Raw genomic sequence first — 15150 nt, 5'->3', positions numbered from 1 at the left:
CAAAACTTGGTGTCAAAGTACACTACTATTACAGTTAATAATCCTAACTTTCTGTGAAATGAAACTTTTCTATGCACTATAGTAGTTGAATTGGTAGACGGTAACTCCCGTTAATGTTTGCTCACTCGGCGGCGTTAAGGCTTTTACTAACATTGTTCCTCCGCTATGTGATTGAGTTCACTTCCATAGCAACCTGTGTATGTAATTACAGCGAACTTCAGTGACGGCTGCCGGGAGTTGTTCAGGCACAGGACAAAGCCCCTGGCTGGTATTTATGGGTGACTATTGTATTACGTAAAAGTAAATAATGCGGGGAAAGACTACAACAGGTAAGTTCGACATTTAGAAAAGCTATAACAGCTTTTTAAAACTTGTATGCCCCGTGTTGAGAATAAGAGGTCGATTTTTTTCTTTCCTAGAGCCACCTTGCCTTAACAGCGATAATTTTGTGAGTAACGTATTCAATAATAAACGTGTGCTATTTGTACACGTATTCTTTTTATTTAAGGGTATGCTTTGAATGTCAGGAAGTAAAATTCCCATCAAACACTTGACTATTCTCTGCTACTGTGTTCTATGTCCCCAGGAAGACTGTCTGGTTTCTGATGATGTCCTGGTGCATTTTTTTAACGAGTTCCTCAGTCTACCGGTAACCGTTAATCATGTTATGAACTTTAAAGGAAACTAAAGCTCGTTTTCGCTTCGGAAAAAAGCTTTCAAAATTCAGACGTGTTTGGAAATGCAATTGCTTTATTTTACTGCCTTATATTTGAACTTATTTTGAGAATGGCGTATACGGTTCCTGTACCAATCCATTTATAATTCCCCAATTGGTTTTAATGTACATTTTCCTTCCAACCCAGTCGTTCCCCGAGTCTGTGCAGTACAATAAAGAGACCGGTGTATTTGAGGTGGTCAGTGACGGAGCAGAAGCTGTGTATCAGAAGATCAGGTCAGCCCTGCGTCTCTGTCAGTCGCAACATCTCAATGATCACGTGGAGTTGGCGCTGAGACCCATGGTGGACAACAAATACACTGTCCTTGTAAGTTCGTTCACGTGAATTCAAGTTGATCCATGACAGCGGAAGGAGTTTATTCTGAAATGTCGTTACGCCAGTTTTGGTGCCATTGTTGTCATACGAATAACCTGAACATTGTTCTGAATGTCTTTAGTGCTTGGACAGAGAACAGGGAGTGAAGTGGATCATTAAAGAAAGACTGCCCTTGTTTATTCGAAGTGACTGCTACTTCGAGTACAGGTACTCCTTTGTTTTGTGTTATTGTTTGGTAGCCTCCACTGCTTTCCTTCCTGATAGTGGCATCTGAGAAATTTTCATTTCTGTCATGTTTTTTACTTGACCTGCTTATCTCCACTGTGGCTCTCTATTTACTTGTTGTGAAGAGTTGGACTGCTTGATTTCTCTTTCCTGACTCTGCCCCATTCTGTAACACAATTAAAAGGGTGAAATAAATCAGATTTGATGGATCTTTGTTTGTTTAAATTTGCTTGAATTATGGATTGATATGTTTACTGGTTAACTGTCTTTCCAAGATTAGCAAAGCTGCTTTCTCAGTGGGTCCCTGTGGGCTTGACCCAGAAGAAGAGTGGGTCCTCAGCCCAACAGCATCTCTCTGTCCCTTCTGAGTCTGTCTCTCCTTCCCCGGGGCCTGAAGAGAGAGAGACGCTGTTACAGGACATTTATGTTTCACTCGGCCAGGTCAGCATATCCTGGTTATTCATAGAGATTACACACCTGAGAATAAACTCACTCTTTATTAATATAAATAAATGTTTTTACTTTTCCGTTATTTCATTTTGTCAGTTGAGAAGACATTTTTATTTACATTGTAGACCTGGAAAAGCTGCCAAGACAACAAAAAAAACCATGTATATTTGGTAAAAAACAAACAGTATAAATAAGGGAACACCAAATTACATTAAATACTGTGAAACACATACTAATAGGTTTGATGGGGCTTTCATTTGACAGCAGCTTGTTTACTTTTTTATAAAGTGTGATTTGCAGTTTCTTCCGGTAACTTTCACCAGCACACTAAAATGAATGGAACGGTGCGGCAGTAGTTGTGGTCATGTGATTAATGAACACTGTCCCTCGATGTGTGGTCTGTTGTCAGGCCTCAGTAACAGACATGTTCACTATCACCAAGGACATTGACAGAATGCAGCTTCCTGCTGGGACCCAGTCAGTGGTCACCCCAGTGGGTTCCCTTGGCCTGGGAGAATCACTGTCCAGATGCCACAGTCTCCACACTCTGACCTGCCTGAGTAACAGCCCAGCGTTCCCTCAGTCTGGCCTCCAGAGTCCTGCTGCCAGCCTCACTTTGGCTGGAGACTGTAAGTTTTTGCCTGATGTTTTGCTAGTGTCACACACAAGCTAACATCACCCTCTGTTTTAAGATGACGTTAGGAATCAATGGCTCTGTCCCATATGGAACCCTATTTTATTTAGTGAACTAATTAACAACCAGAAGGTATGTCCCAAGTGACCTGGTGGGTAGGGCGATGTGCATCAAAGCAGAACGCCTTGGTTTTGAACAAGACTTGCCGCAATCTTCAACTTTCCTGGATCCGTTAGGATGAGACATGGCTGTTGATGGAATTGGAAATGATGATCTGAGGAAGACAGAAAAGTATAAATAAATATATATAAGTTGACTTTAATATATTTGTGACATCTTCTAACAGTAGTCTGTTTCTCATGGAGCAGGTTTCCAGGCTGATATCCATACAGAGGTGACATCGTCTGGACAAGAGGAACAGAGGGGTCTGATCTCAGCCAGCTCCTCCTGCATCCCTGACTCAGACTCCTGCGCTCTCTCCTCTCCTCCCTCCTCTGTGGTCACAGACGTACCTCTTTGCTCCTCAGTGCTAGATTGGGAGAGCAGGCAGGAGGCCCAACGGCCAGATCAGGAGACAAGGGTCCACCTCCCTGAGACAGGAACTGTTGAGGGGCCTTATGTAAACTACAACCCCCAGAGTCCCTCTCGCAGCAGTCCAGTAACACAACTAGCTGACCTGCTGGTAGAGCGAGGACTGAGAGACAGTGAGACAGACATGGACTACAGCAGCACCTCTCCCAGCTCCAGCCGTCAGGAGAAGACCTGTGGTCTAGGGGCAACTACCAACCACTGCAGACTGATGAGGGAGAAGGGGATCGGGTCTTCACATCTGGATACCGACCCAGACCTTGGGTTCTACGATGACACTGGCAGTATCCATGATGGTAGACCAGAGAGACACGGCCTTGAGGAGTTCAAAGAGTTCTTAAAGGGAAGTCCAGGGGAGAAGCTGTTGAATCTGTGGGTGGATGTAGAGAGACTCAAAACCCTGGCGGAAAACAAGAGGAAAATCAGGTATTTATATGTATACACATTCCATTCCACCTTATCCTTCACCTAACTGTAAACCATAAACTTCACCCCTAGCCCTTCACTGAAGACTAGAGCCTGAGATAACAATGACCTTTTCTCTTAACTGACAACATGGACTGAGCTGTCCTTAGTGAGTGTGTGATTGGTTGTGACAGGCATTTGGAACAGATGCGTAGCCAATACCTGCTGAGCAGTGGCCGGAGTCGTCTGAGTGGTGAAACTCTCACCAGACTGGGTCTTTCTACCTCCTACTGCTGGGGAGAGGGCAGACTTCTGGAAGTACAGCCCCACCTCGCTGAGGCGCTGATCAGCTACTGGTGAGTGGAATGACACTCTAGGTCATTCAGTTTAAGTGGTCCCCAAATCTCTCCTCTGGGGGTTCCAGAAATGTCATTATATTTCTCCAGCCTTGAACTAGCTCACTGGATTCACCTAGTCGAGGGCTTGGTGAAGGTGGGATATTTCTGTAATAGATTACATTTACGTCAAGGTGTAAAACCACAGATCCTCACTGTGTACTCTGTAGTTACTTGTAGTATTTGGATGAAGTACAACAATGCATTCTAATGGTCTATGTTATCAAGTTATTCTTACCAAAATATATACCTCATACATCTTGACCTGACGTAGTATAGATATGAATACATACAATTTGAGATAAATACACCTTATCTGTTTGTGTGTGTGGTAATGTTCTCCTGAGCTGAGCTGTGTTGTGTCGCAGGGGTCAGAGGTTCAGGCTAAGCCAGTCTAACCCCAAGGAAAGGGCTAGAGACTCCGACGTAATGTCCCCGTGGGGTAAGAGACAGCTCCACCCCCTCTCCGGGGTCAACCCTTGCTACTTCACCCTCCACCCGCTCCGCCCGCTCCGCCCTCACAGTGGTCGACCCACGGACAGGAGCCCAGCTCATTCACAGGTATTGAGACGCATCTTTTCTTACTGATAAGGGTTAGAGGTGGTCCATGTGAAACGTTGCACTCAAAGTACGTTAGTTGTTTCCCTTTTCACTGCAACGGCTGCAGTTACTTTGAGTGATGCTGTCCAGTGACAGGCCGATGCTTTGTCCAGTGACAGGCCGATGCTTTGTCCAGTGACAGACCGATGCTTTGTCCAGTGACAGACCGATGCTTTGTCCAGTGACAGACAGTTGTCAAGGTTTTCAGAGGGTCCCTTGTTAGGCTCCAGTATGGGGGGGTCCCAGGGGAGGTTTGGGGTGAGTACGGTTACATAAGAGGTGGTGAGTTCTCCGGTGTGTTTCCCCGTAGCCTGGCTATGGCAGCAGCAGTCCTGATGTAGGAAATCTGAGGAGGGACAGGATGCTACAGGCTCTGCATGTTGACTCCAAGGCCGGCTTCTACTTTACACAATACTGTGAACGCTCCGGAAATCAGGTACCAACCCCTCTCTCTTTATCCCTCTCTCTCTGTGTATCCATCTTCCTCCCCTATCTCTCTCTCTCCTTATACCCCCACCTCTCTCTCTCTCTCTCTCTCTCTGTACTTCTTGCTGTTTGTATTGTTTAACAGAAGTGTGAAGGTTTTGTTTTCTTGTGTGTTGTCAGTTGTGGGAGAATGCCATCCACTTCTGGTTTGATCTGCAGCAGTACCACCTACTATTCTACCATGATGGACTGGATCCCTACAGGGTACAGAGACAGGCTCAGGTAAGACGGGATCCCTACAGGGTACAGAGACAGGCTCAGGTAAGACAGGATCCCTACAGGGTACAGAGACAGGCTCAGGTTAGCCTGGATCCCAGGTTAGAGACGGGCTCAGGTTAGCCTGGATCCCAGGTTAGAGACGGGCTCAGGTTAGCCTGGATCCCAGGTTAGAGACGGGCTCAGGTTAGCCTGGATCCCAGGTTAGAGACGGGCTCAGGTTAGCCTGGATCCCAGGTTAGAGACGGGATCAGGTTAGCCTGGATCCCAGGTTAGAGACGGGCTCAGGTTAGCCTGGATCCCTACAGGGTACAGAGACAGGCTCAGGTTAGCCTGGATCCCGGGTTAGAGACAGGCTCAGGTTAGCCTGGATCCCAGGTTAGAGACAGGCCCAGGTAAGACTGGATCCCAGAGTGGATGCCAGTAAACCCAGAAATCCATGTTCCCTAATGCCTAACCCAAAATCATTCTGAAACCTGAACGAAACCCCAATTCAGACACTATTCCCAGTGGTATGTCTTTCCCAAAACCTGACCCCTAAGCAGGAAACCAATATATTCCTGGTGGGGGCATGGTACCCCTGATCCACCACATGTGGTTTACTACTGAATGTCTGTCTGAGACTTTTTCATTGCAGTTGTTTAAGGGATGTCAATATAAAGACATAAGCGATTGCCAGTCAAACACGTTCAGCGTGTCTCTTTACTCACAGACCAATCAGACCCACCACGTTCTGAGGCCATTCGCGACAATAGTGTTGACTGAGTCAAATGAGATGGACCTATTATTTGCTAGTGATGATGATGTTCTGACCCGTTGGTTGTGGCTCCTTCCAGTTGCTCTACTCAACATATGTGTGCAGTGACGCCCGGTGCAGCGTTGATGTGGAGGAGGAGGTCAGGAGGAGGGTGTACGCCTGTCTCACTCCCCCCTTTGAGGAGCTGTTTGACGCGGTGGAGGAGTACTCCCTAACCCTCCTCATGGAGCCTTGGACCCAGCTCACCACCACGGACACACTGACCCACCAGGGGGTATGTCCCCTTCTCTACAGCCCTCCTCGAGACGCGCTTCGGGGGTATATCACCGTGTGCATGTGCACACGGCACGTTTCTAAAACATTGGGGCTGTCGGCGTTCGTATCCCAAGGTCTCAGCAAGGCTCCACAACGCCTCAAACTGCCACCGCCTTCAAATGAATAGACGCAGAGCTGCATGTGTCGGGAATTCTGCTGGTCCGTCCCAACTCTGCCTGGGTCCTCTGGGTGGCACTGCAGCCAGTGTCCTGTTCGTGGTGATTCACAAGGTGTGGCAATTGGTTAATCTGATGTTGTGGTTCATCGATGCTCTGTTCTGTTAGGTGGGCGTTTGGGAGAGGTCTCAGGAGGTGGAGTCAGAGCAGTACAGACGGCTGCAGCGACTTTATGAGGAGTCCACCTGCAGACTGGAACAGGTCAGGACACAACGCACAGCTCAGACACTCATCAATACCACACTGGATGTGTTAACGCACAGCTCAGACACTCATCAATACCACACTGGATGTGTTAACGCACAGCTCAGACACCCATCAATACCACACTGGATGTGTTAACGCACAGCTCAGACACCCATCAATACCACACTGGACATGTTAAACAGTTTACACAGCCATGGTTACATGGAACTCTGATTCCTGAGGTCACTCAAGCCACCAATAAAAAATATTTAAAATATTATAAAACAACAACTAGTATCACAAAAGGGACTTTAAAGAAACATGCAAACACTGTCTTATTATTTATTATATATTTTTTGTTCCATTTTGTTTTAAAGAATTTGATTCTCTCTCTCTCTGTCTTGCCTTGTGTCTGTCTGTCTCTCTGTGTCTCTGCCTTGTCTTGTGTCTGTCTGTCTCTCTGTGTATCTGCCTTGTCTTGTGTCTGTCTGTCTCTCTGTGTATCTGCCTTGCCTCTGTCTGTCTCTCTGTGTCTCTGCCTTGTGTCTGTCTGTCTCTCTGTGTCTCTGCCTTGTCTTGTGTCTGTCTGTCTCTCTGCCTTGCCTTGAGTCTGTCTGTCTCTCTGTGTCTCTGCCTTGCCTTGTGTCTGTCTGTCTCTCCGTGTCTCTGCCTTGCCTTGTGTCTGTCTCTCCGTGTCTCTGCCTTGTCTTGTGTCTGTCTGTCTGTCTGTGTCTCTGCCTTGTCTTGTCTGTCTGTCTCTCTGTGTATCTGTCTTGTCTGTCTGTCTCTCTGTGTATCTGCCTTGTGTCTGTCTGTCTCTCTGTGTCTCTGCCTTGCCTTGTCTGTCTGTCTCTCTGTGTCTCTGCCTTGCCTTGTGTCTGTCTGTCTCTCCGTGTCTCTGCCTTGCCTTGTGTCTGTCTGTCTCTCCGTGTCTCTGCCTTGTGTCTGTCTGTCTCTCTGTGTCTCTGCCTTGTCTTGTGTCTGTCTATCTCTCTGCCTTGCCTTGTGTCTGTCTGTCTCGCTGTGTCTCTGCCTTGCCTTGTGTCTGTCTGTCTCTCTGTGTCTCTGCCTTGTCTTTATGTCTGTCTGTCTCTCCGTGTCTCTGCCTTGACTTGTCTGTCTGTCTCTCCGTGTCTCTGCCTTGTGTCTGTCTGTCTCTCTGTGTCTCTGCCTTGTCTTGTGTCTGTCTGTCTGTCTCTCTGCCTTGCCTTGTGTCTGTCTCTCTGAGTCTCTGCCTTGCCTTGTCTGTCTGTCTCTCTGTGTCTCTGCCTTGTCTTGTGTCTTGTTTCTGTCTCTGTGTTCAGCGTGCTGCTGCCGGGGCCTGCAGGCCCCCTCCTCCACCACTAGAGGTCCCCAGGTCTCCAGCTCTGTGGGCAGCGGTAGCAGAGCGTTTCAGGGGCTACAGGCTGGGCTCTCTGTTGAGACACCATGTGGAGCTGCAGCACTTCACCTCCTTCCTACAGCACAACAAGGCCAGGTGACCTACCTCCATGACTGATTATGACAGAGCTCCCTGCTGGGTCTTTGCCACTCGCACTCTGAGGAGTCAGTAGTCCAGGATGACGTGTCAAATGACATAACATCACACATTGTCTTGACTCGCACAGTGGGTTTAATCTACCGTGGTCAGTAGTATAAAACCGGGAGATCATGGCTGGTTTGAGGCCATGGTATATTTCTCAAACAGAGATTTTGACATGTCCCAGAAGAAATACGGGTTAATATATTCAGTTTCCCCGTGCTCTGGGAAGCTAACCACCTTTAGGTTACTGGTCAACTGCTTTGCTACCTGCCATCCCATAATCAGCCGTTGTAGTAGACCACTGATGTTTTATTGTGTGTGTGTGTGTGTGTGTGTGTGTGTCTACAGTGTGCACTTGGAGTGCTGGCTAGACCTAGAACATTTCAGGAGGATCCCCCATAAAGACACGGCTGTGAGAGAGGATGGCTCTAAACTCATCAAGGACAAATACCTCAGCAGGAAATACTTCTTTGGTCCTGAAAGCCCTGCCACCAGAGAGCAGCAGGATGATGTAACGTGACTGCGTGTGTGTGTGTGTGTGTGTGTGTGTGTGTGTGCGTGTGTGTGGTTTAGGTGAAAACCTTGGAGCTCCATTAGGCTATTCTAAGAGGGTGAGGGTGGGAGGGGGGGGAGAGAGAGAGGGAAAGAGGGAGGAAGTGGGTGGGTTGGGGAGGGAGAGGGTGGGAGAGAGGGAGGAAGTGGGTTGGTTGGTGTGTGATGGCATTTCTATTTTTGAGCCGCTGCTTTATTTTTGATTCCACATTGTCACATGCTTTCAACTTCTAACCTGATATAGAAAAAACACACACACACACACACTGGGGCCATCTACCCACCTGTGCCCATTGGTTGCCAGACTGCGGTTGTATATCTTGTTGTCTCTGCGTGCGTGCGTGCGTCTAGGTGATGCGACTTGCGGGTGGCTGGGGCAGGCTGCTCCATGAGCGCCTTTGTGGCCCTGTTCTTCTGGAGGTTCAGAACATCGTCAGGAGCCATATTGAATCAAGATGGCTGCCACTCTTCCTGGCTACACCAGCATTTACTGAGAGACAACAGCCAACAGTCAAGGTGGGTCTGACGCTGAGGTCAATGTCATACCACTTCATTTATCCTCTCAAGGTTTAATTTCGTTTTCTTAGTAACGCACGATACAAAAATGTTCATGGCTATCTTCAAACTGTTAAAATATAAATTACAATCTAGATACATGAAAAAAGAAAATGTTACATTGCATTTTTGGCATTTCAGGACAAAGTACGAATGACAATAGGAAGAGAGTGTGTGCTCATATAGTAGTAGGTGAAAAACGAACCCATACTTCAGAGGTACATGTGAAACAGGCTGCAGGCACTGGAACCAAGCTAGTCCAAATCAAATGACAGAATCTGTACACAAATTGAGACTATCCAGATACCATGGCAACGTGGTCTTCAAAATCCCGCCCAAGATAAGATTGCGTTACTACCTCAACGAGGCTGGTCAGATTTGCAATCACACCGCCCGGCGCCTTGGAGAGCTACCGTGGAACCCTGATCTCTGCCATGTGAAACCTCTGAATTCAGCTCCTGTTCGAACTGGCTCTCACCTTACCATGTCAGAGGTGCCAACAGTGGCCACTCACTGCGGTTGTCTTGTCAACTGAGTGATCAAGTGTTGTGGTTTTTTTGGGACATTCCTATCGCTGTCATTATTAATGAGATGGAGGGGGGGGGTGGATAGAGGAGGGGAGGGGAGGGATGGAGGGACGTAGTTACTCTGAAGACACCAGCAGTGTCATGCTTTAAGTATCTGTGTCTGTCTAACACTGCCTATTGTTAAGTGTGACCAGTTTAGTACTAGTAGATCCTGTGTTCAGTCTGTTGTTCAGTTAGATTAGTTAACATAGCACTCATGCCTCCTGTGTTCAGTCAATTGTTCACTTAGCACTAGTAGCGCCTGTGTTCAGTCTATTGTTCAGTTAAAACTAGTAGCTGTGTGTTTGGTCCATAACTGTGGATCTGTTGTGATCATTCAGCATCAGGGTGAAGACGGACCGTTGGACCGGGTCTACCAGCGACACAGGAAGAGGACAGAAAGGTGGAAGGTATGTCTCTGATCCTCTGTTAGGTAGCTGGGCATTAGTAACGTGTAGGTCGGGTTTCCGCAGACCCAGATTCATCATAATCCTCAAATAAGGAGACTCTGTGCCAGTTCTGCGCACACAGATAAAGCCTAGTCCTGAGCAATAAAAAAACAAACATCCAGCTCAATGATTGGTCCATGGCTACAGGAGTCATCCACGGATAACTTTCTTTCTGCCCACAGCAGTTGGAGGGGACGTGGATGACATCTGCGGGGGGGATCTTGGCTTTCCGCCAGGCCCTGCTCAACCCTGTCACATGTCACCAGTTCCGGCGCTTTGTGTCTCTGAAGGGGGACTTCCTGGAGAATGACGTCCTGTTCTGGCTGGAGGTGCAGAGGTACAAGGTAAGGCAGAACTGAGTCTGACTGACTATTATGGTATAAAGAGGGGTATATGAGACAGCTGTTATCTCTGTGCTGAAATTAAACAGGAAACCTTCTGTACGTCTAGGAAGTCCTCTTGAATTAATAACTGAATGGCTGGTTTCTTCCCTCTCCAGGATCTTTGCCACTCCCACTGTGACGAGACAGTTGTCCAGGATAAGGTGTCAATCATCATCAGCTGTTTCATCCAGTCCTCGATTCCGCCGGCCCTGCAGATAGACATCCCCCCTGAGCAGGCCAAGAACATTCTGGAGAAGAGGACAGAGTTGGGGCCCTACATCTTCAGAGAGGCACAGGTACAACACACACAGACAGGCTACTGAGGGAGGACAGACAGGTATACGCACAGACAGGTTACTGAGGGAGGACAGACAGGTATACGCACAGACAGGCTGCTGAGGGAGGACAGACAGGTATACGCACAGACAGGTTACTGAGGGAGGACAGACAGGTATACGCACAGACAGGTTACTGAGGGAGGACAGACGGGTATATGCACAGACAGCCCACTGAGGAAGGACAGACAGGTATATACACAGACACTCTACTGAGGAAGGACAGACAGGTACAACACACACACAGGTCACTGAGGAAGGACAGACAGGTACAACACACACACAGGCCACTGAAGAAGGACAGACAGGTACAACACACACACAGGCCACTGAGGAAGGACAGACAGGTACAACACACACACACAGGTCACTGAGGAAGGACAGACAGGTACAACACACACACAGGTCACTGAGGAAGGACAGACAGGTACAACACACACACAGGCAACTGAGGAAGGACAGACAGGTACAACACACACACAGGCCACTGAGGAAGGACAGACAGGTACAACACACACACGGGTCACTGAGGAAGGACAGACAGGTACAACACACACACAGGTCACTGAAGAAGGACAGACAGGTACAACACACACACAGGTCACTGAGGAAGGACAGACAGGTACAACACACACACAGGCCACTGAGGAAGGACAGACAGGTACAACACACACACAGGCCACTGAGGAAGGACAGACAGGTACAACACACACACAGGTCACTGAAGAAGGACAGACAGGTACAACACACACACAGGTCACTGAGGAAGTAGGTGTTAGCAGGGATTCTGTATATTGCCCTTCTTTCTTTCTCTGTCTGTGTCTCTGTGTCTGTCTGTCGGTCAGATGTGTGTGTTCAGTGAGCTGCTGAAGCTGTGGCCAGAGTTCCTGTTGTTTAGAAGCAGTGTGGCGGAGGAGGAGGTGCTGCCTGAGCTAGAGAACAGGAGACTCCAACAGAGAGCCAGGCTGCAGCGCCACAGGAGGCGAGAGGAGGAGAATAGAGCCCAGGAGGAGGTAGAGAGGTTTCCAGAGGGGGAGACTGTGACCGGGGTGGAGCAGAAACAAAAAGAATGGGAGAGCAGGGAGCTTCTACATCCTAACCAACAGGTACACATAAATACTGAAACCTTTATCCTAACCAACAGGTACACATAAATACTGAAACCTTTATCCTAACCAACAGGTACACATAAATACTGAAACCTTTATCCTAACCAACAGGTACACATAAATACTGAAACCTTTATCCTAACCAACAGGTACACATAAATACTGAAACCTTTATCCTAACCAACAGGTACACATAAATACTGAAACCTTTATCCTAACCAACAGGTACACATAAATACTGAAACCTTTATCCTAACCAACAGGTACACATAAATACTGAAACCTTTATCCTAACCAACAGGTACACATAAATACTGAAACCTTTATCCTAACCAACAGGTACACATAAATACTGAAACCTTTATCCTAACCAACAGGTACACATAAATACTGAAACCTTTATCCTAACCAACAGGTACACATAAATACTGAAACCTTTATCCTAACCAACAGGTACACATAAATACTGGAACCTTTATCCTAACCAACAGGTACACATAAATACTGAAACCTTTATCCTAACCAACAGGTACACATAAATACTGAAACCTTTATCCTAACCAACAGGTACACATAAATACTGGAACCTTTATCCTAACCAACAGGTACACATAAATACTGAAACCTTTATCCTAACCAACAGGTACACATAAATACTGAAACCTTTATCCTAACCATTATGTGCATAAATGCATACAAACCTTTATCCTAACTAATATTTAAGTAAACAAAAATATGTATCCTAACTAATAGGTAAATAAACAAATGGATCGTAACTAACATTTGAATAAATACATAAATGTATCCTAACTAACAGTTAAATAAATACTTTCAGGCAACAGGTAAATACAATTATCCTAACCAACAGGTAGATCAATACCTGTATCCTAACCAACAGAAATAAATACCTTTTATTTAAAATGTGATTCAACTATTGATGGACTGCCAGTTGATTCCATTTGAGACACTGCAGGTCAAGTCCCACGCTCGACGCACTGGAACGGAGTTCTAGCAGCAGCAGGGTGTCTGAATATCTGTTAATGTTTCACTCATGTTTCTATTAAATTTAGGGACAGGCTGAAACGTACGTGAAACATTATCTTTCGGATAGCTTGCTGTTGCTAGGACTCCCTTGCAGCGCTTCGAGCGAGGGGCTTGCCCTGAGTCCAGTGTCTCAAATAAAACTGGGTTCTATTTTCACATCTGGCCACACAGACACTCTTTGAAGGTGGGTTAGCAATGCTCACACAGCTTGGCTGACCTAGTTTGTATGTAACAGTTCTACTCTACTCTCTTCAATAACGATTAATGTCTACTGTTATATTTGGTTCCACTCTCTCTATAACCGCTGCTTCTACCAATTTCGACTACAATGGTGGATTTTGCTGTACTTTGACATGTGTTTCTACTTAAATGTCTAATATAGTACCCGTTAATTCTACCGAATAATCTTCTATAACAGTTGATTCTAGGAAAATATCTATTCTGTAATGTTTGGTTCAACTCTATTGTATTTACTTTAACAGTTGATTCTACTAATGTCTCAAAACCATTGGTTCTACTTAAGCGTCTCTTCTATAATAACAATTTGCTCTACTTTGTCTCAGTTGTCCTGGTCCTACTCTAAGTACTTGATCGCTCTGGAAAGAGAGGAGGTGTTGCTAAGGCGACAGAAACTGGGAGCCGACTCTTCCTCCACCAGTACAGGTAGGATATATTAATTATAAGGGGTTGGAGTTAAACAGTTCTAACATGTTGGATGAAAACTGACCTCCTCCGTCAACAACTTCAAATGGTCCAGATCAGGAGAGGACATTCTCCGACTTTTACATATTCAGTAGTACTATCTCTAGTGTTATCTGTTTCTAAGGCAGTAGTATAATCTCGCTCACAAATTAAATATACTGCTAATAATAATGTTCAATACCCCCTGAAAGTTAAATGTGTTTAGTTGGTCTTTAGCAACATCAAAAACGTGAACAGTTGGGAGTACCTATTCACGTTCATATTTTAATGTACTTGGTTTAGTGATCTCAAGGAATGGTGGGTGTCTGATGACCTAGAGGGGGAGGAGTCTGTCATTTTTTCCTTTTCCTTCTGTGTGGTAAAGCCAAAGACAAATGTCCTGACTGCATGGACCATTAAGTTTTTCAAATTCGACTTGTGCACTAAATGGAAAACACTGCCCTGAATTACAGTACACACCTTCAGGGTGGTCAGATTACCAGGGTTAATCAGTAAAATGCAACCCACAGTGACTCCTCCCCACAGAGACTCATCCGCACAGTGACTCCTCCCCCACAGTGACTCATCCGCACCATGTCTCGTCACAGGAGGAAGCGCTATGCAAGCTGAAGCCAGCCGGGCCGCTGTGGCTCAGTATGTTCTAGTAATGAACTGCAGTGTTAATGTCTTTCTGATGGGCTAATGTCTTTCTAATGGGACTCGGTGGAGAATTCCTTCAGACAGCACATGGTCATCATCATCATCATCGTGTCGGCTCTCTAGATAGAGACTTGCTGTAGGTGGAACTAGCTATGGGGCAAATCTTTCGCGACGGGGAATGGAAAAAACAGACATTGGCAGGAAAAATAACATTTTTGGTAGGAAGGAATGAAGCACAGTGGTGTCTTTCAACACATTTGAAAACACACCTGCAGCACATCAACTCTGACACAGCTCAACAACCACAGCAATAACTATCTGCCCTTTCTGTCCACCTCTGCCCCACCGCTTTCCTCATCCTCTCCAGACTCGTCCTCCGTCCACAGCCAGAAGTCAAAGGGGGGCAGTAGACGGCCCGTTCGACAGCGGGCACAGGAGGCCCCTGCCTTCTCCAGGAGAGACGACATCCCTGCGTGATGGACAGTTGTTGCTCCTGTAACAATTGTATTGACAGCTAAACATATTTCTAGTAACCATAGAGAAAGATAGAGGAGTCCAGGACCCATAAGTGTTTTAGCATGTGCCTTTGAGGAGGTTTTACCAACCTGAGCGGTCATCTCGATGGGTCTTCCTAATGTATCACACTATCCCGTCCAGGATCCGCCAATGGGCTCCTCTTGTTAGTGGATGTTCTACTTTAAAATGGAGGCCTCACACGGCTGTACTCTGTCTCCTCCTAGTGGCTGTACGATGTTAATAAATATCCTACTCTGACAGAAGGCGGAGGAGCCATTTGTGAACACAAAAAG

At 46.5% G+C, this 15150-nt stretch overlaps 1 protein-coding gene across 2 annotated transcripts; it reads left to right on the top strand.

Moving 5' to 3' along the window:
* Positions 1-156: 156 nt before the first annotated feature.
* Positions 157-15130, top strand: LOC105023517 (regulator of G protein signaling 22). Of its 2 annotated transcripts, none has more exons than XM_020054802.2 (23): positions 157-329; positions 420-448; positions 587-649; positions 864-1043; positions 1174-1259; positions 1553-1718; positions 2137-2356; positions 2730-3375; positions 3549-3710; positions 4118-4310; positions 4660-4785; positions 4956-5057; positions 5888-6082; positions 6408-6500; positions 7790-7962; positions 8356-8518; positions 8911-9075; positions 10022-10090; positions 10312-10473; positions 10629-10808; positions 11693-11953; positions 13564-13663; positions 14709-15130. In XM_020054802.2, exons 1-23 carry the CDS (start codon positions 308-310, stop codon positions 14816-14818), a joined length of 3666 nt encoding a protein of 1221 aa, XP_019910361.2. In that variant the 5' UTR covers positions 157-307; the 3' UTR covers positions 14819-15130. The 2 variants fall into 2 exon arrangements, with proteins under 2 accessions (XP_019910361.2, XP_010891081.3); XM_010892779.4 differs by having other exon boundaries at positions 158-329; positions 2170-2356.
* Positions 15131-15150: the final 20 nt, after the last annotated feature.

The sequence above is a fragment of the Esox lucius genome, chromosome 16 (assembly GCF_011004845.1).
Source record: "Esox lucius isolate fEsoLuc1 chromosome 16, fEsoLuc1.pri, whole genome shotgun sequence".
In the NCBI taxonomy this organism is placed as follows: Eukaryota; Metazoa; Chordata; class Actinopteri; order Esociformes; family Esocidae; genus Esox; species Esox lucius.
The sequence above is the reverse complement of the archived record's forward strand: the minus strand, read 5'-3'. Positions and strand labels throughout refer to the sequence as shown.